The following is a 19,703-nucleotide window of genomic DNA, read 5'->3' as shown; positions in this document are numbered from 1 at the left end:
TTTCTTCATTTTAAAATGTATTAAGAATGATTTTAGAGTAAATAAAGACGGTGAACCCTTTACAAGTTTCCAAGCAACACTCTTTAACTCTTTCTGGACCGCATCTGACTTGGCTTGGTGGGGATCTCAGTGGCGCAATAGGCAAGACCGTTGGGACTCAACTCTCACAGTTCGAGTCCTGCCCGGTGCATGCAACAGAATGTCAGGAAAAGACATTTTCACTATGATTATAATGTAATAAAATGCACTGCCTCTGCCCGAAAAACTTCAGGAGCACGGAAGAAGCATTCACCACGAGGAAGGCGTTCCTGGACGATTTACGATCAGCAGACTTCCAATACGAACACATTGTAATGAATATATTATAACTCAAAATAAACTGTCTTCACTGAGAGAAATCCGAAAAAGTTAAAATAACTCTCCGGAAATTTTATTTTACCCTGCAGTATTGATCCGAAATCGGTGTAAATATTACCCTTTTTAGGTGTATTATGGGTTAAAGTTACCCATTTTCATGTTAATTTTACCCTTAATAAGGTGTAAAATTAACATTAAACAATGTTGATATATTTTTACACCTAAAAAGTGTTAAAGTTATGAGGAAAAAAAGTTAATGGCATCCCCATTTTTTTTCTCAGTGTTGGCTTGGTCTCTAATACAAATCGATTTATCGTTTTTTGTAAGCTCAAAATCTAAGAAAGAATTCAATGATTAATGAAGACAAAATATTGAAAATCTGAAGTGATTGTAATACCGCCCTGACGTTTGCCCGTTTACCTATTGCAAATTGCCCGTGTGGGGCAATTTGCATTATTTTGATTTGTTTACGGGATTTTGTAAATCAACGAAATATCCAATAAACATTTTTATAGGAAATTTGTCATGACCTCATGACCTAGAATTTTTCAAAAATTCTGCATAGTTCTGAGTGATAATTTTTTATAAATGATATTCTGTAAAGTAAAGGCAAAGTATTGCAAGAACTCCAGAAACTGATAACAACGATTTGGAACCATTTCGTCAATATTTCGAAATTTTGAGTCTTACTTTCTATTTCCTACCAAAAATCCTGAAGGACAAAAGTCCGAATGAGACAAGGTTCCGAATACCCAATACAGTAGACTCTCGCTTATCCGTGGACTCTTTTTCCGGGTGACATAAAAAAATCCGTGAGGTAGTTGAATTTTCCAAATTTTGATGACACATTGTTCCCGTTTTGGATTTTTTTTTGTTAAGCAAATGTGCTCTATCTACTGTAATTCTCACTCACTGTAACTTTTGGACAGTACGCATGTTTAGAGAGATTGTCGGATTCAGTCAGGTCAGGATTCACTCCATAAATTTTCAATGTAAACAAAAAAATCTTTGGATTTCAAACAATTTAATGGGTATCACTCTCAAAATCCGTATGACATTCTGGTCCCGCTTTCACGGATAAGCGAGAGTCTACTGTAATTTTCTTTTGTCATACCCAGAAAAGTTCCTTTCGTCTCAACAAGCGATACTATTAATTTCCCAAATTCTTGGTTTGCGGTATTTTTTTATTCGGGATTTTGGCTTTTCGGGATTTAGGACTTTTTAGGATTTTAGACTTTTCGGGACTTTGCATTTTTCAGGATTTTGGGCTTTTCGGGATTTGGACTTTCGAGATTTTGGCTTTTCGGGATTTTGGGCTTTTCCGGATTTTGGACTTTTCAGGATTTTAGACTTTTCGGGACTTTGAATTTTTCAGGATTTTGGGCTTTTCGGGATTTGGACTTTCGAGATTTTGGCTTTACGGGATTTTCGGCTTTTCGGGATTTTGGACTTTCCAGGATTTTAGACTTTTCGGGACTTTGGATTTTTCGAGGTTTTGAACTTTTCTGGATTTTGGACTTTCAAGATTTTTACTTTCGGGATTTTAGCTTTTCGGAATTTTGCACTTTCCGGGACTTTCGATTTTTTGAAATTTTGGAATTTTCGGTTTTTAGACTGTTCAGACCTGAACATGAGGAAGTTAAAGAAAAACTTCGAGGAACTATATGAAAGATTATTTAAAAATTGCACAAGTACTAACAAAACATACACTCAATTAAATTTAGGTAACCCACTTAGAATAGGAAACGACAAAAATCCACCTAACATGCACTTTTTCCCACCCAATTTTCCACATCACACGACACAATTCAATTTTTGTATAAAAGATTGTAATTATGTGAAATAAAGTCACTTATCACTTCGTCACTCATGAAGAAGAACGAATAAGTCTTTCTCTTATACGTGAGGCAGGGATTTTGAGCGCATTTTCATTAATTCGCTCAGTAACTACCTCACCATCACACAGAGCGAACAGCTCGTAATCTTCTTGGCAACACTGGACTCATCCTATACCACCAAATTCTTGAGCACCCACTCTTCCACTCTATACCTTGTCCTCTACCTAACCGTCTATAAGATCCATCCCCTATACATAGACCTTTTTCAGATTTTGGCCTTTTTTCGACTTTGTATACTTTTTGGGATTTTGGACTTTTCGGAATTTTGGACTTTCAGGATTTTGGCTTTCGGGATTTTAATTTTTCGAAATTTTGATTTTCGGAATTTTAACTTTCGAAATTTTGACCGGAACCCCTTCTAAGTTTGAGCAGTAAAACTCTCTTACCACCCATTGAGAAAAGTCGAAAGTTATAATATGGGTATTAAAGTGATAATAATAAATTATGGTGGCACAACGTTCCATAGAGGAACTTAGGCCCTCCCGCAAAGAGAGTTCGGCACATCCATTATTATTTTTATTATACAGGAATTAGATTGTCAGTCCCATGCCACGTGAAATCACGTATAGTGAAGCTCACTGCATGCAATTTGAACACCTTTAACGCCAGAAAAATCCATACGGACCTAAAGGGGATTCGAATTCGAACCCAGGATACTTGTATACTTGTATCTACACAGCGCGAATGCTCTACCGCTTGACCCATTGAGTGCGATTATAATACTCAAACTATTTTTCGTATAAGATAGGAAGATTATAGAATTATTTAGGATATTTCTTACGTATGTTACCCAAACCATAAACTAATAATAAAAAGAGGTTATTTGATAGTCCGTAATAGAAAAGCGTTGTTGAAAAGTTGTTTGGCATTTGCGCTTAGCATCCTCTTGACCAAAGGTGACTATTATGGCAAACAAGTTGCTTGACACAGTTTCTGTGTTGGCCAATTTTTGTCTCCCTTTTAGTAATTCCTGATCACTTTTTGTCTCTCGATTATAAATAGGAGACATTATCGCACGATAATTGTGCACAAATTAGTTCACTCTAAAAATTGAACTCCATACATTAACCAACTTTTGTCTCCTTTTGACAAATTTCTACCTGTATTCTCTGTGTAGGTTATATCAATAAAATTAATTTTCCATAACATCAAAATTAACTGCCAATTTCCCTCTTGATTTCTCAGAAATGATATAGTATTAGCATTTACAAATATTATTGGAATTGTTGTTGGAGATATAAATGAAACAATTTAAATCATTAAATACCTCCAACGAACCCTCTGCCATCATTTTCTCATTGGAATCTTGGCAAAGAGAGAGCCATTGCGCATCATCCGTTTGTGTTTGCTAAAGCGGGGTGGAATCTCATGGATGATGCTTTTAGGGGTAAGAGTCGTGCCACTTCCCACTACACACTAACCACTTATATCTGCAATTTCCATCCATCATTTTTCCCGGTCAAACACGAATTGATCGTTGATGGTGAAACTTGGTAGATCGTTTAATGTTGAGTGGTTTACCGTGATTCAATTTTGCAACAAAAAGGATAATTTATTAACTTCGCAAGAGAATAAAACAGATTATTTTGAGGTGTTCAGTGAAATAAAGATGTTTCGATAGAGGAAAAAAAGTATACATAGAAGTGAAATAAAATGTCTCTGCATTTGACGGAGAAAATCCCGGGGAATTCAGGATTGGCCAAGACCCCATTTCTCATTGAGGACATTTTGTATCAGAGTAACAATGGTACAACGAAGAGCTCCACGAAGGGTGGTCAGAAGGTGAATTGTGAGAGTGAACAAGTGTCTCAGGTGCATCTGGTGAATGGACGCGAGGAGGAATACCAAAAAGTGGCTCAAAGTGATAGGTGAGAGGAGTTTTGGGATGTGAGTGATTTTGCTGGTCAGTGATTGAAGTTGGATACTTTGCAGATACTCAGGTATTATTCACAGCAACAGTAGCACTCATCAGCCGCCTCCGCCAACCTACACATCCCTCTATCCACCCACATCGGCCCCTTACAGTGACTCAGGCTACCTGCAAATGGCCCTGGGCGCCTACCTGACTCCGTCGGCCGGCGGATATAAAAGTGTTGATCCCTACTTTCTCTCACAAGGTAGGTTTAGAATTTAGAAAAAAAAACAGTCAAAAGAAAACACCTCCTTACCAACATAATTTTGGTAGTCTTCTTAATTTCTCATACATTTAAAACAATATTTTTAAAACAAAATAAAAAATGAAAAAATGCTATGTCGTTTTCAAGAGAAAAAGAATGAGTTTGATTTTAATCAACGATTAAAAAAACTAATAGCTCTAACGGCTCTAACCGATTGGCCTCTAATCCGGTGATAAGTCATACAGAAGATTGGACAATAAATCGAAGCGACAATTTTTTCTTGAAACTCAAATTTGCAGAGGGTAGAGAGAGAACCTTTGAACTGGGCAAGTATTCAAATTAAGCTTTTTCTCTTATTAAAAAAATTAGGCTTATTATAATGTAATTTAGCTTTACAATTCGTTTATAAAGCTAAATTATATCATGGTAAAGTTCAGCTCCATTTAAAAATATGAGGAAAATTTCTTTTTAAAGAATATCCATTTCAAAGGTGCTTCACTTCCGCCTATGTTCATCAAAAAATAATCTCATGAAGGGAAAAATTTGATTAGTTAATAAAACAAAAATAGTGTAAATCACATTTCAGTAATTATTTTAGCTAATTTTTTCAATTATTTAGATAGATAGATAGATACTAGTGTTTATTTCATGTCATAAGAAACAGAATTCTCTTTGATAGCATTTTTTTTATTACCGGCCAAAAAATTTTAAAAAATCCTGTTTGAGTTTTTAATCATATTTGTTTCTTTCTAATTAAATTGTGTAAAGGTGTCTACACATTGGGAGCAATTTTCGTCAAAAATTGCGTTTTTGACAGAAATTTGACGTTTCCCCCTACAACGCTGCAGGGAATTTCCTTCAAAAAAGCAATTTTTGACAAAAATTGCTCCCAATGTGTAGAGACCATAAAGTATAAATATAAAGTAAGTAAAAAAAAACAAATACTTGACCTAAAATTTGAAAAATATAATATAGTTGTTTGGTTATCTTTCTTTCAAATTCATGCATACATACATTATGATATTTTGAACACGTTTGAAATCTAAATCGGTCTTACTTCGAAGGAAATACAACAAAATTTAAATAATATCTTGTTTAAATCTGTTGAGAATTATAGCTTTAAAAGCGATTTGATTTTTACAAAATAGGACATTAATTACCCTAATAGACTCAGGCTAATCCTTGAGAATATTTAGCCTGTAAAATTTGGAAATAAAGAATTAGGTAAAAAATAAATTTATGCAATGGAACTCTAAAGCCCTCAATGTAAGACATTTTCTGATAAATCTTTATTGCCAAATTTTACATGCTAAATGGCTAAAATATTCTCTAGGATCAGCCTAAAAGGTTATTTGGACCCTTAAGCATACGTAGTATTCTTCAGGATTAATTTTAAAATATATTGACAGTTTCATTCCATACTTTAATCTCCTGAATCTGCTAAAATATTATATGACAATATTTCAGTAGAGTTACTTTAAAATAAAGGAACTTTTCTTATTTTTAGTAAATAAAAAAGGAATTTGGACAAAATATATCTGTAACATTTCTGCAGGAATAAAAGTATGTTAGGATTATTATAAATGCAATGAAATACAACCGTTGAAATAAAGAATAAATAAAGAAAGATAATCATTTGACCTTTTCTAGCTTTATTACTGAAAAACCCTATTTTCGAGAACGTGTGAGAGTAATGATCATTCTCCTTAATTCATATTACACGTTTACACGAAAGTTTATTTAATTCAGGAACCGAAGTCCATAATCTTTAACAATTTGGTCCTTATGAAACCTTATCTATTTACGTATTGCTATAAAAAGAAACAATTTGCAAAATATAGTGAATTAAGGTTACCTCATGTGGATATGTATGTAGGGATATCGTAAGCTCTAGCAGACGTATTGATCTTTCAATAACGGAATAAACATTTTTCTTTAACCAAATATTTCATAATGACTTTATGAGTAAAATAACTAAGATTCAACAGTAGGGAGATAACCTTCGGATGCGCCTAATGCTTTCTGCAAGGAAGTTATCTCCCTGGTATTTTTATGTACACCAGTTCTCCAGCTATTCAATAACAATTTTCTATGCAAAATTAAGGCATTTTTCTTTTTTAAAAGTAGGGCATTAGTTTGGTATAGTTAGTTAGTTTGTTAGAAAAGAGTATTTTAATTAAAATCGTCAAAAACTCAAAGAGATATCAGTTACATAATCCGCTTTATTTTCAAATTGTTACCGTCGTGGAGCTTTAACTGTAGAAAATATCAATTGCTGGTCTTCGGTGACCCCCGTAAAAAACACAACATCTCCAGACGTTTTTTCTCCCTTCCTCTTCCAACCCTTCCAAATCCATGTTTTTTTTTGGTTTATGTTGAAACCGGATCATACTATTCCATTTATTCTTAGATATGTTTTGGAAGTGGTCCATAGGCAAAAATTTCACCCAAACACATCTATGACCTAAAAAAACTCTCCATTTCGACCACTCAGGATATAAGTCGAACAACTCAATTTTTTACAAAAATCATTTTATTCGCTTTTTGGATACTTCTTTATACCATCTACCTTCCCTGTGAATATTATATTTGAAAGATAATTATTTTCAAAGTTATAGAGATTTTAAATCTCAAAAATCTTATACTCTGCATGTAAAATCTCGGCTTCAAATCGCTCTTCTGTAAAATTTGCCTACTGCGAGTTGTTCGTTTCTTATTCTGAGCGGTCGATTTTAACCCTCTAACGGGTAAGATCGCCTCCAGGCGGTCTTCACAAAAATCACATTTACAGCGACAATAAAGGTTTTATTTATTTAAAAGTGCTATAGTGTCCTCGGTATTAGTCTTATAAACATCTCTTAAAAGTTTGAACTCATTTTGACTCCTCGTTTTGTTGCTATTCCCAGTTTTGTGTAACAGGTCAGAGAAAAAGCAACAAAAAATATTTATGCAAAAAAACTCGTTTCCAATTTCCATAAAAATACCGATTTAAAGTTATCTGACTAAAATAAATTTATTTTTTACTGAAAGATATGTCATTCTACTTTGTATATTTTATTTAAAAAATTTGAAAAAACTAAAAGTGTGAATTTAAGAAGCAAAAAGAGTTACAAAAATTTTTATATTTTCTCATCTTGCGACTAAACTAAAAAAGATAATGAAGAATGGATGGTTTTTTCGACTTTATTGGATCATAATTATCCTAGAAAACATTGTTTTAGAACTTTTTTTCGCATATTAAAGAAAACACCGTTAGAGGGTTAAATTTTCGAAGATCAAAGTTTAACAAGTTGAGAGGTGGCCTACTTTTCAACCGATTTGGTTAAATTTGGATTTTTTGGAAAGGTCTTGCAATCAGTAATGAATCGATTAAATATCCGTAAATTACTTATCTTTTTCGTATTTGCATTTTTTGTGTGTCCGTATGCTTGCAACTCATATCAGAGTATTCTAAAATGATCATTTCTTTACTAATAATTTTTTTATTTTGAAATATTTTGTGATTTATGTCTGTCTCGTGAGTTCAAGCATTACGCAATGCTGTAATGCTTTCCATATCTCCTTGTTAAAAAATGCAATATTTTTGAAAATAAATCAAAACAAAGCTTTTTTTATTTGTTAAAATTTTACTACTTTTTACTTGGCTTTTCAATTCAAATTAAAATTAAAATTTATGGCGTATCATAAATTATTTTTAGTCACACAAAGAAATTAAAAGTATACAAAAATTAGTACAGGTACATTTCGTTTAATAGAATGTTATCTCTTACCATTTGAAAATGTAGGGCAGTTTCACAAAGTTGAAGGTGTTTTTAGTTATATTCTCTGAAAATTACTATCATATTTAGCGTTTTAGTCATTCTTACTGCCAAGAATGATAAAAGATTAGGCACATATTCTTCTGATTCTCAATATCTTTTCTGCATCACATTATCAAACAGAAAAGACAATCAAAAATATTTATTGGAAAATATTAAGTAATAACCTCAAGGGATCTGCTAGGAAATATGTGGAAATAATTAAATTATCGCGTCCAATTTGAGAGATACAGTGTGACCAGTATTTGATTGAATTACCAAACTTTCTCCACTTGTTTTCCTTCAATTAACTCTCACAATCACCAAAAAAAATATCCCCTGATACAAAGTCATGTGCTTTAATGTTCCCATGGGAATTCCCATTGCAGGAATTTTTGCTGGATCACCTCTGTTTCCGGGAAATGGATGTCCGGATTTGGCTTTAGGACTGGGAATGGGTGCTCTGAGGCACTGTCGCCGACGGAAGGCGAGAACAGTGTTCAGTGATCCTCAGCTGACGGGCTTGGAGAAGAGATTTGAGGCCCAGAGGTATCTTTCAACTCCTGAGAGGGTAGAATTGGCATCGGCACTGGGTCTCAGTGAGACACAGGTGAAGACGTGGTTTCAGAATCGACGCATGAAGCACAAAAAGCAACTGAGACGACGAGAACTCAATTCTTCATCGTCTTCGGGTGAGTGTCCAGTGAAGAAATGTGGAAAGAGGGGGTCCTATAGGAACTTTCAGCTATTGAACTTTCTCAAATATTGTCCAATTTTCTTGTCCAGCTCTTCTTGGAAAAGTTACCACTGCAAATTGAATTTCAGCAATTTACCCTTTCTTATGCAATAGCCTTCAAATTGTTGGGAGGGTGGGCGGAGGGTGGGTGTTCAAAGTTTTGCCCAAGAAGAGACTTTCATTTTACCATCTTAATTTTCTACTGAGAAATTTCTTGAGGACAAACTTTCAATTGAATTACCTATCTGAGAAATACCCTTCTACTCAGTGTCTCGTTATGAATTTTTCTCTCTCGTTACATCTTGTGTGCCTGCCACTCCAGAACCCATGGATTTTTCACGAACTGACAATCAACAAGGCACCAATTCCTCCAATCAATTTCATGCGAGTGGGGAAGGTGGATCGGAGGTCAAGAAGGCTAATGAGAAGAATGCCTTTCTGATGTATCCATCGGCAAAGGACATGTACCAAGGCAGTCAGAATAATAATAATGTCTTTGGAAAGATGTGCGACTTTCGGGCAAGCCAAGGTAGCAATGCCAATGAAAATCTCCTGAGTGATGATAATTCGGACGAAGAGAGCAGTGATGTAGATATCGTTGGAGACATCAAGAGCCAAAATATCGGGTAGGTGCTCGTAACCTAAAGACCCTCCGTTAGATGCTCAATTTGAAATTTTATGACGATGTCCTTGGAAGAAAAATCTCAATCAGAAAATTTTCTTTCAAGATTGTTTATAAAATTTCAATTAAAAATAATTAGAAAAGTTTAGTTCTCCTTTTGAGAATTACACTTTGAGAATATTCTTAAAGTTGAACTAAAATAAATGCTATTCATATTTCATCTTTTGCATTAATTTATTGTGAGTTATTTAGTTTAAAAATACACCACATAAAATACATTAAAGTGCGAACTGGATTAATTAAAATGTTTCACAAAACACTTTAAAAAAAATTTATCATCCCGAATAATGCTCGACGCACAATAACTTTTATTTTGTAAACATGTTTATGGCTTTTCAGTGAGAGTGAGTGAGGTCTAGGGTAAATGTCCTAATTCAAAACCATTTCCTGACGCTTTAACTTTGACAGAAGATTCAACACATTAATTTCATATTTTTTTCCGAAGAGAATTACATAAATTTGCTCCTTGACTCTTCTAGAATGTTACTGTTTAGTGAAAATTCTTTAGATATAATTTGAAAACTCCTTAAATACAAGAAAAATACGCGAGCGTAAAATGCTTCTATTGGGAACATATTAATGCAAATGGAGACAAGGGAAAGTTTCTAATTGGAGACAAACAGTGTAAGTGAAACCGCAGCGAAGGGCTTCCAAAACCTTGTTGAGTTGCTCCTGAGTGCAGGATTTGTTCTTATTCCTGGTCTTTTCTCCTTTCCCATCTAAAACAATAGGAAAATCTCTCCAAACAAATCATATTTCCGGGGTTTCCTATTGAAGCATTTGTAGACACTTCAGAAAAACCCTTTTTGTTCACGAAATAGGTAATTATTTCATTTGAAAAATTCACGTACAGTTAACAATAAATATTAGCACTTAATTTAACTAAAATTAGCCAGAACTATGACATAGGGTAAGTGTGCCAAATTCCGGCCAGCTTGCAATTTTGGCCACCTTTTTTGTTCGTCGAATATCCATGAACTTTTAGATTTTACGTACTCCAGAGATTATACAATGCAAAAGAATAACAAAAAATGTAGGTTCGACAAACGAGATAACGTGAAAAAGATATTGGAAGAATTCCCGAAGGGCAAAGAACTATGAGAATGAAGGTGGCCGAAATAGGGCACCAAAGCTATGTCTATATTTTTATTCATTGTAAAATGTTTTAAGAATGATTTTAGAGTAAATAAAGACGGTAAACTCTTTACAAGGTTCCAAGCAATACTCTTTCAGAAGAAAGAATAAAAAAATCAATTTGAATTTAAAATATTACATTTCAAACTTAAGACTTTGACTCTTGAATGCAACTATGCCGAAATTCGGCACACTTACCCTAAATGTTAAACAAAACGAATTTTCATTTGAAAATATGGTCGATCTATGAAAAAGGTACATAAAGGTACACTTTTAATTTTTCTGAGAAATTAACAAATTAAAATTTGTGAATATGAATGTATTTTCGCTTTATTTGGAGCAAAATTAACTAAATAATGAAACTGTGGTATAGAAAATATATAAATATAATAATTTAGTACATCTTCAATTAGATCCACAATCAATTAGATTTCATCTTAGGAATGAACCATTGAGAAAGGTTTTCCAAAATTCATCGAAGCATTGCACAGTGAATTTCGAAATACTTTAACTTAAACGGACCCTCATGGTTTGTTTTCGTCGAGGTTTTCGTAGTAAAATCTCCCTAGTAAAATAAAGAATGTCTTGGTGGAATTTCTTTATATTTTTGGAATAGCGTCAACAACGTAAAATTCTAAAAAGGAGAACATAGACCTTTACTGACCAAATTTCATATGCCATGTATAGAAAAAAATTATAGTCAAGTGCAAGTTCAATCAGAGATTTTAATTTCGAAAGAACAATTTCGAATAAAAATACCTTCATTTAAATAAGCTTTCGAAGATCGTATTCGAAATAAAAAAATCCAGTTTTATCTTGAATCTTTAGAAAATATTAAGTGTTTTCAACCGTTTATGAGTCTACTATAAACCGATAATAATTATTTTTTAACCAAAATACGTTCTACTGTTCGAGAACAGTATCCCTCGGTTTTGAGTTGTATAAATAATTCAACTCTTTTCTTTAATGTCACGTTGTTTGTCCGTCTGATCCGTTTGGTTGTCCAGTAGACTCTCACTCAATCGGCTCTTTATCAATCGGGCGACAAATTTTGTTGATAATTTTCACGTTTAATTATAAAGCTAAATCGCTCAAATTCGCTGTAGTTCTTCCTATTTTATCGTGATTCTTCATAATTGAGCGCTTTTTGTGAAATTTACAATGACTGACGCTCAAATCTATCGATAATTTGGATGAAATTTTACCCAATATTCCCGATTGAGAGAGAGTCTAGTGTATTTAGCTCTAGAGGCCAAACGATAAAAGATAGCGACTTGGGAACTTTGGGGAGACTCCCCTTCCATAAGTCGACCCAAGGATCATTAACGTGTCCCTCATTTACCCGCCCCCTTTCCCCCTCCAAAGCCATATTTTTTGGGATTGTTCGAAAACACGTCGTGGGATTTTTTTTTCATTTTCGGATATGTTTTTGAGATTACCCAGGAAGAAATTTCGTCCTTATATGAAAATCCCGTTGAATCATTCCTCTTAACAGTTTTTCAAGGACAAAGGTTTAAAAGGCCTTATATAGAGCGCATTTATCAACCGCATGGGGTTATATTTGGGCTCGTTGGAACGATTTCATAACCGATAACTATTTTTTATCCGAAATTGAATTGTACCACTTTTAACACTATTTTGGGCGATCTTTTGAGTGATGTATGAATCGGTTGAGAACCGATAAACGGTTAATGATGCAAAAATATTTTTGAGGTATAGCCTAAGTCACGAGTTCAAGCATTTCGCAAAGCCTGGAACGTTTTACTACCCCTTTTTTTTGTTGAATTTTCAAAAGAGAAAATTCATATTTTTATGGACATGAATAAATTGAGAGTGAAATGTAAAACCGAATCGAATCCTGAACTCATCTGCATTGTTTCAGATGGACAAAGAGAACAAGAAGACTACGAAGAAGTACAAGACTTAGTCTTAAGAGTGTACTTCTTGGTTTTCTTTTTGCTTTTCCCATCTGAAACTATAAGGAAATGTTAAAATCCTTTAGGTTCACAATTAGGCTATTGTACCCTATGCAACGTAAAACCGAATGCAAATCGCTCGAAATCATCTTCATCAGTCCGCTGAAGAATTTTATTAAATTAAAGATAACTTTATTAACTTCATTTGGACGAAAATACGTAGAGCCCATACACGTATTTCAACTTTATTTTTAAAACTCATGTTAAACCGTTATGGATTTATAATAAAATATATTTTGAGTAATAATAAGTTTAAAATTATCACATAATTTTTCCTCTTATCTCTTTTAAAACCTTTCATTAATTTAAATATAAATTTTGATATCAAATTTTCACCTGGTTAATGCCCTTTGTTTATGATTTAATTTTTTAAACAAATATTTTTTAATTCAATCAATAAATTAATCAAAAGATGAAAGAAACATTGTAATTAGAATCACAGTAACTTTATAGATGCAATTCCTCTTTCCAATCATTCAATAGATTAACCGAAAGAATACTTAATCTATAAGGTATAAAATGGTGTAAAAAAAATAGTTAATAAGTCATTAAAATAGTGAGTATGATATATAATGTAAAAAAAGTGAGACAATTTACAAAAAAAAAGAAATCCAAGAAATAGATGATTATTCAACGAAATGACTCTTTGTCGAACATTGTGGATCATTGGAGTTGTTGAAGAGGAAATCCTCTGCCATTATCGTATCCAGCAGCAAGTTTGTTTCCATAGTGACTCCAATCCCACATCCAAAGAGGAGCATGGAGAAAAGTTTCCGCGCTTGGGATCATGAGTTGGGCTTTTGCGGGAGCAAAAGAGGCGGAGTCTTGCGCTTTTCCCTATCTTTTCCAATGGACTAAATCCCCCTTTTCAGCACGGATGCCGTTCATCTGGGAGGAATGGGAGAGGCGCCTGAATGTGAGGTGAGCATTTGCCATTGATTTTTCATCTTCTCCCTTTTCCCCCCGGTCCCTCTTTCAGCGCTCCTTGGCAATTTTCCAGCAAATGAAGCCAATTGAGAGGCGGAAAGTGGCGAATTCTGCGGGGAGACTCAAATGATGAGAATTTGTGGCAAAATTATAACATTTTCAAATTGTCTGGCGCAAGTCAGAAACTTTTCATTTTGAAATTAGATTAATTCCAACAAGATTTGATTCCGTGTAGATCTCTATTTCTTAATTGTAGTACATCGTGATGAGAATTATTATATGATATCTCCAATGTTTGTTCTTTGTATGATAATAAAGAGGATGATTATTTTAATATCAATATACAGCCTTGAATTATTTATTGAAATATATAATGAAAAAAGTTATTTTTCGTAAAAAAAAGTCGTGAAAACATCAACTATTTAATAATTTATCAAAAAGTGAAATATATTGCAAGATAATTTGATAGAATCATACTTTAAACAGTTTAAATCCCTTTTCGATTTAAAGATAAAAGTTCATCCTTTGTGTTGACATTTCATAAAATACCCGTTCTGGTCCCTTTGCTATAAAAATAAAATAAAAAATAGGGTTGCAAAAATACCAATATCTCTGACTGATAAGAATCTTCTCACTCAATTAAACAGTTCTCTCTCTCAAATTCTACCATGTAATCACTGACATTTAGTATTTAAGTGAATTGTAAACTTCCTGAGTACACATCCCACACATCACGACCCTTCTGTGCCTTGTCCTCAATGAATGGGAAGTGCTCAGAGGGCTTGGCTCTCTAATAAATCAAATCATCTACCATTTAATTTGGATGCTTAATATTGTCGCTAGATCAGCACAAGGGATGCCTGATTGAGTCTTCTATCAGTAATTTTGACGATTGAGGGAGACTCTGATGTTTCAGGGCAACAATTATGCCAGGACAAAGGTGACTCGCCCCGAGAAGGGGTTATACATTGCCTTTAATTTTTCATCGTGATATAATTTTGCAGTAGTTGAATTAGACATGATTTTTCACTGGATAATGAATTTTATTGAGGCACGAGAAGAGATTTGATCAATAGGGGAAACTAGGGCACCACCAAACACGGGGTACAGATATTCGACTTATGAGGATAAGGCCTATAGCAATTTATAGACGCTATAGGGATGCTTGTCCACTGAAGAAATGGTCGAAATAGTCCAAATAGTTTAAAAATTAAAATTAGTGTTTGGTGCTACCCTGTGTTTGGTGGTGCCCCAGTTTTCCCTAAAGTGCTTTTATTTTTTTGAGCCTTCAGATCAAAATTGTACTTTCGACGGATCAGAATATAAGTAGAATAAGTAGATTTTTTGCAAAAATCGTTTTTTCGCTGTATTCAGGTACACCTTGACACCCTCTATACCTTCTCTGTGAATATTATGCCGGAGAATTAATTATTTCCTAAGTTATAGGGGTTTCAAATCTTAAAAATCCTGTACGCAAAATCTCAGCTTGAAACCGCTTTCCTTTAAAATAGGCCATTTGCGACTTATTGGTTTTATATTCTGAGCCGTCGATTTAACCGTTAACACTTCAAGAACAAAAATCAGCAGTAAAAATATAGCTGATAAACATAATCAATGAAAAGTCTTACATGTGACCTTGAAAAATTTGTCTGATTTGGTATATTTTTTCCTTCTGAACGATAGGAACAAAATAGCCTAAAAATTTGAGTAGTTTTTTCTGACGATACCAATGTAGAGGAAAGTGCCCATGCTTGATACCATTGGAAGCTTCGTAATGACTAAATTTTCTATGTTTCACAATATATATATATGACTCATCGCAACCATATTTTAAAAACTATGGGAAAGTGGCCAGTTTTTAAAATATATTGCTGAGTCACGTTTATTGAGAAACATAGGAAAAATTTAGTCATTACGAAGCTTCCAATGGTATCAAACATGGGCACTTACCCCTATGTTAATGTTCACTCTAATGAAAAATCCTATGTAGTTATTGTACTTTCTAATGCCAAAAGGTCTTTGCTTAAAAATGGAAATATTTAGAAATTATAAAAATCATTCATCAATACGGTAATTCGAAAATTCGTCATTTTTTAGCAATATTTAACATAAAGCAAATAGCGGAGGCAGCCAAAATCCCGAAAGCGAAAATCCCGAAAATACAGTTGGAGATTTGCAAAAAATACTCAGATTACTACAATCTTCTACTTTATGATTACGTACACACATTAGACAGAAAGGACAGAAATAACTTTAGGTAGTCAGGAAAAATCATTTCCTCTATGGGAGACCGGTGTTCCAATTGTCCTTAAAAAGTTAAATGGTTAAATCTTAGCTATTATTAATCGTGTCAAATTATTATTATTATTAAATATTCCTTATCAGTACCGTAAAAGATCATAGCGTTTTATTTATTACTCGTACGGCTTGTACTGAATGAGGAACCAACGATTTTGCAGTTTATCGCCAGTATAGAGTTCGAACCGTAAGAGAAAAGAAATTTTTGGGCTTCGGTGACCCCTCCCTTTAGTTAAAATGCACCAGGGACTTTTTTCACTTTTTTTTTACATCTTCCCCTTAAATACGATAATTAAAAAAAAAAGTTCACGTTAACCCTTTAAGGACGAGAAGGTCAAAAATCGGGGGTCAGAAAAAATCACCTTTTCTGACTTTTTTCTGACTTTTTAGAGCAAATCACACCTTTAGACGGCCGTAGGAAAAATTTCATTTTTGGGTCACCGGTGACCCAATCGTCCTTAAAGGGTTAAGAGGACAAGTAAGTCACCTTTTACTACGTAAATAATGTTTTCCTCATAATACTCAATTTGATTTTTTTACTTTTTTTGTTTTTAAAAGTAAAAGTAAAAAGTTATTTTCTTCATCACCTGAACGATTGTTTTCGTCTTATGAAATTTTCTTATGAAAATTTCGAATATACGAATCGTTCATAGATATTTATTACCGTAGATGCGAGTGACTTGTCCTCCGTGGGTGACTTTGACCCCCTACTGTGCGTAACCTTTTCTTTAATTCTAATGTTTAAGAAGAATGGTCCTCACCGATTATGGTAGATCGGAGCGGTAAAGATCATCATTACATGCTAGAATTAAAGAAAAGCTTACGAACGGAAGGTGGTCAAAGTCATTCAGAAGTATTTTCTTGACTGATTTTTTTAGGATTTGATTTAATGGAAATAAATTTGATAATTAAATTGCAAATAAATTACCAATTAGTTTAATCTTAATGCAATTTTAGGAGAGTTTTATATATTGCATGGACCAGTTTAGTTGGGACATGAAACTAAACCCAAAACCAGTATCCAAAATCAGAGATTCGAACTTCGACACCTTATTATTTTTAAGTGCAAATACGCAATTAGAAAGTTTTTCTATTACTTGGTGCAAAATACTTGTTGAAAGTATTAAAAGATTACCCATTAATAAGTAGTATATATAAGTAGTACTAATACACAGGTTATGTAGGTGTGAATTTAATTTAAAGATAATTTAGCATATTTAGCGTCAATAATGTTGTAATGACAGACAAACCTATTTGGTATTTCATATTTTATAATAATTTAGTAATAATTTAATAATTATGCAATTCTGGTGTGCTTTAAAAAAATATTTCATTGACTCTTTTTGTCAAGGAGTAAGTAAGTAGTAAGTTTGAGTTCTAGCAGTATAACAATAGTAATTAAATAAAAATTATGAACATTCGATAAGTAAATTTGCTGATTTTTCAGTTAAAAAAATCAAGTTGTTTAGTAATTTTTTAACAGTCAATTTTAGTCAATAAAACTTATATTTCAGCTAAAAGTACTCATGGTCTGAAACCAAATCTAATTTTCCAAGATTAATTTATCTTTTCCAAGAATATTTTGATTCAATTTATGATTTCCGTCTGGATGCAGAACAGTGTTAATGAGTCCTATGATACTCTTTGTTTAATTTTATCTATTAAAACAATTTCAATTTTCAATTCCTATTATTTGGAATGTAAATAAATTTACGCAGTTCTTATCCCATTCTAACCGTTTACTTGCGAATCATCAATTGATTGATTGATTAATTATTATCGGCAATGATGCTCATTGTCAGTTTCGTACGATTTAAGCCATTGTGTTTGCAGATCGGCGTCCTTAGTTGTTGGTCCTTCAGTCCTCAGTTCAAAATCTTCATTCCTAAATCAGAAGTGTTTAAATCAATTTCGTGGGTCGTTTTTGATTGCTCGAGGTAGATTTCTTGAGGGAAATATGTAATAATTCTTCTAAAAATCACCGTCTATGGATTATTAATTATCCTTTTAAATTTTATGAAACTCGGTGAATTTAATAAAAAAAAGAAATTTCATTATAAACATCAAAAGGTTCTCTGGGTATCGTTTGGGCAGAAATATTCGGATGTTTTATTTAGAGTATCTTCTTTTATTCTCTTTTTTCGTGAGAGCCAGCTATAGAGAGTGAATAATATGGAGGCTGCCTGGAATATAATTCAATAATTCGGTGAATATGTGGAGTTATTATTTCGTTACCTATCTAACTCGGCACGTTTCGCAGTCGAAAAGAGTGGGTGGAATTGAATGGAAAAACAGAGGCTAGAGTTCAATTTGATTTGGTGTGATTTCAAAAGGATAAAAATTGCTACACAAACGACGTCAATTTTGTGTTCAATTACCGTCTATTACCAACATAAATACAATTTTGCATGCACTTATTATATTCCTCGGAACAGATCAATCTCCCCTCTTTTTAAAATTCAACCCTCATCCCGGATTTAGAGAGAGGGTGAGGGAGGCACACGCACTTGGAAGACCGAAAATCACATCAATTTGGGAGTGAACGCCACTTGATTTTACCATCTGTATAGTCCCCTATCCACTTTGACCTATCTGGAAATAGAGGTGGTGAAGCAATAAGGACACATTTATAGAACGTATTGTATGCAAGATTATTAGATTTAATACACTTTTGATGCGACTTTTTCCCTTGTCACCTATTGTCCCTTTTGGCTTCATCCTGGGAAAAGGAAAATACAATTTCTCTGGAAGAGGTGATAATCCTTTCAAAACAGGTGTATAGAGACTTTAATTAAGGCATCATGTTGGGAAGAACCGCGAGTAGAGAACATAAAGAATAATAAAGGACACAAACCTATTCCATCATGCTGAGTTAAACAGAATTTCGATAAAGTTCTCTTCATAGCAACTACGGGAAGTGCTGTTTCGCATAGGAACTTTATTAATAAAATCTACCAAGCTGAGTTGAATATTTACATTGTGCAATATAGGTTTTTCGTTTTGAAGAGTCTAAAGAAAAATTTCAAATAGAGTATTCTTTCTTTATCTATCTATGGATAGAAAACTGAATTCTTTTTAGTTAATTTTAAAAATATTTTAAAGAAATGGATTTACGATGAATATTACGTTAACATGTGTAAACCATGAAGACTCAGAAATGTTGGAAATAATCTGGAAATTTGAAATATTTACAAAAAATTAGCTTCAAATTATCAGATTATTATTTTCAGTCTTTCCAGAGAAGTAATATAAATTTAGGTCACGCCTCCCACACCTTCTTTAAGTGTTAAACAACTGTAGTACACATTTTAATCGTAAATATGCTGAGTAGGGGAAAGTGAGGCACTTTTGAAGTGGGGTGCCTTTGAAATTGGGTTTTTTTCCTATATTTATATGGATTTGAGTCATATCATGATGTAATTTAGCTTCGCAATTGGTTTGTTGAGCTAAATTATGTCATAAGAAGGTCCAGTTTTATTTAAAAAGAGGAGAAAAAAGTCCAATTTCAAATTCAAAGCAGCCCCAATTCAAAGGTGCCCCACATCCCCCTTAAACATTTATCAATAATAAATGAGAGGTTAGTATATTATGTAAGAACTGTTGGCGCTGAAAATAACCCGAGAAATGGGGCGCCAACAATATTTTGCATATAGGGGAATGTAGGTCTGGTTCACACAAAGTGAACCTTCAAACAACGCAAATTTTCTCTTTTTTGCAAAGAGGTAGTTCGTCATTTCTTAGCCATAAGATAATCATTATTAAGCTCATGAAACGAGATGAG

General features: G+C 33.4%; 1 protein-coding gene across 1 annotated transcript; it reads left to right on the top strand.

Annotated features, from left to right (window-relative positions):
• Window positions 1-3,509: 3,509 nt before the first annotated feature.
• On the top strand, window positions 3,510-9,807 carry LOC129807629 (brain-specific homeobox protein-like). The gene is made up of 4 exons (XM_055857019.1): window positions 3,510-4,123; window positions 4,188-4,372; window positions 8,559-8,861; window positions 9,228-9,807. Exons 1-4 carry the CDS (start codon window positions 3,909-3,911, stop codon window positions 9,533-9,535), a joined length of 1,011 nt encoding a protein of 336 aa, XP_055712994.1. The 5' UTR covers window positions 3,510-3,908; the 3' UTR covers window positions 9,536-9,807.
• The last annotated feature ends 9,896 nt before the right edge of the window (window positions 9,808-19,703 follow it).

The sequence above is a fragment of the Phlebotomus papatasi genome, chromosome 3 (assembly GCF_024763615.1).
Source record: "Phlebotomus papatasi isolate M1 chromosome 3, Ppap_2.1, whole genome shotgun sequence".
Lineage (NCBI taxonomy): Eukaryota > Metazoa > Arthropoda > Insecta > Diptera > Psychodidae > Phlebotomus > Phlebotomus papatasi.
This window is presented reverse-complemented; position numbering and strand designations above follow the sequence as displayed.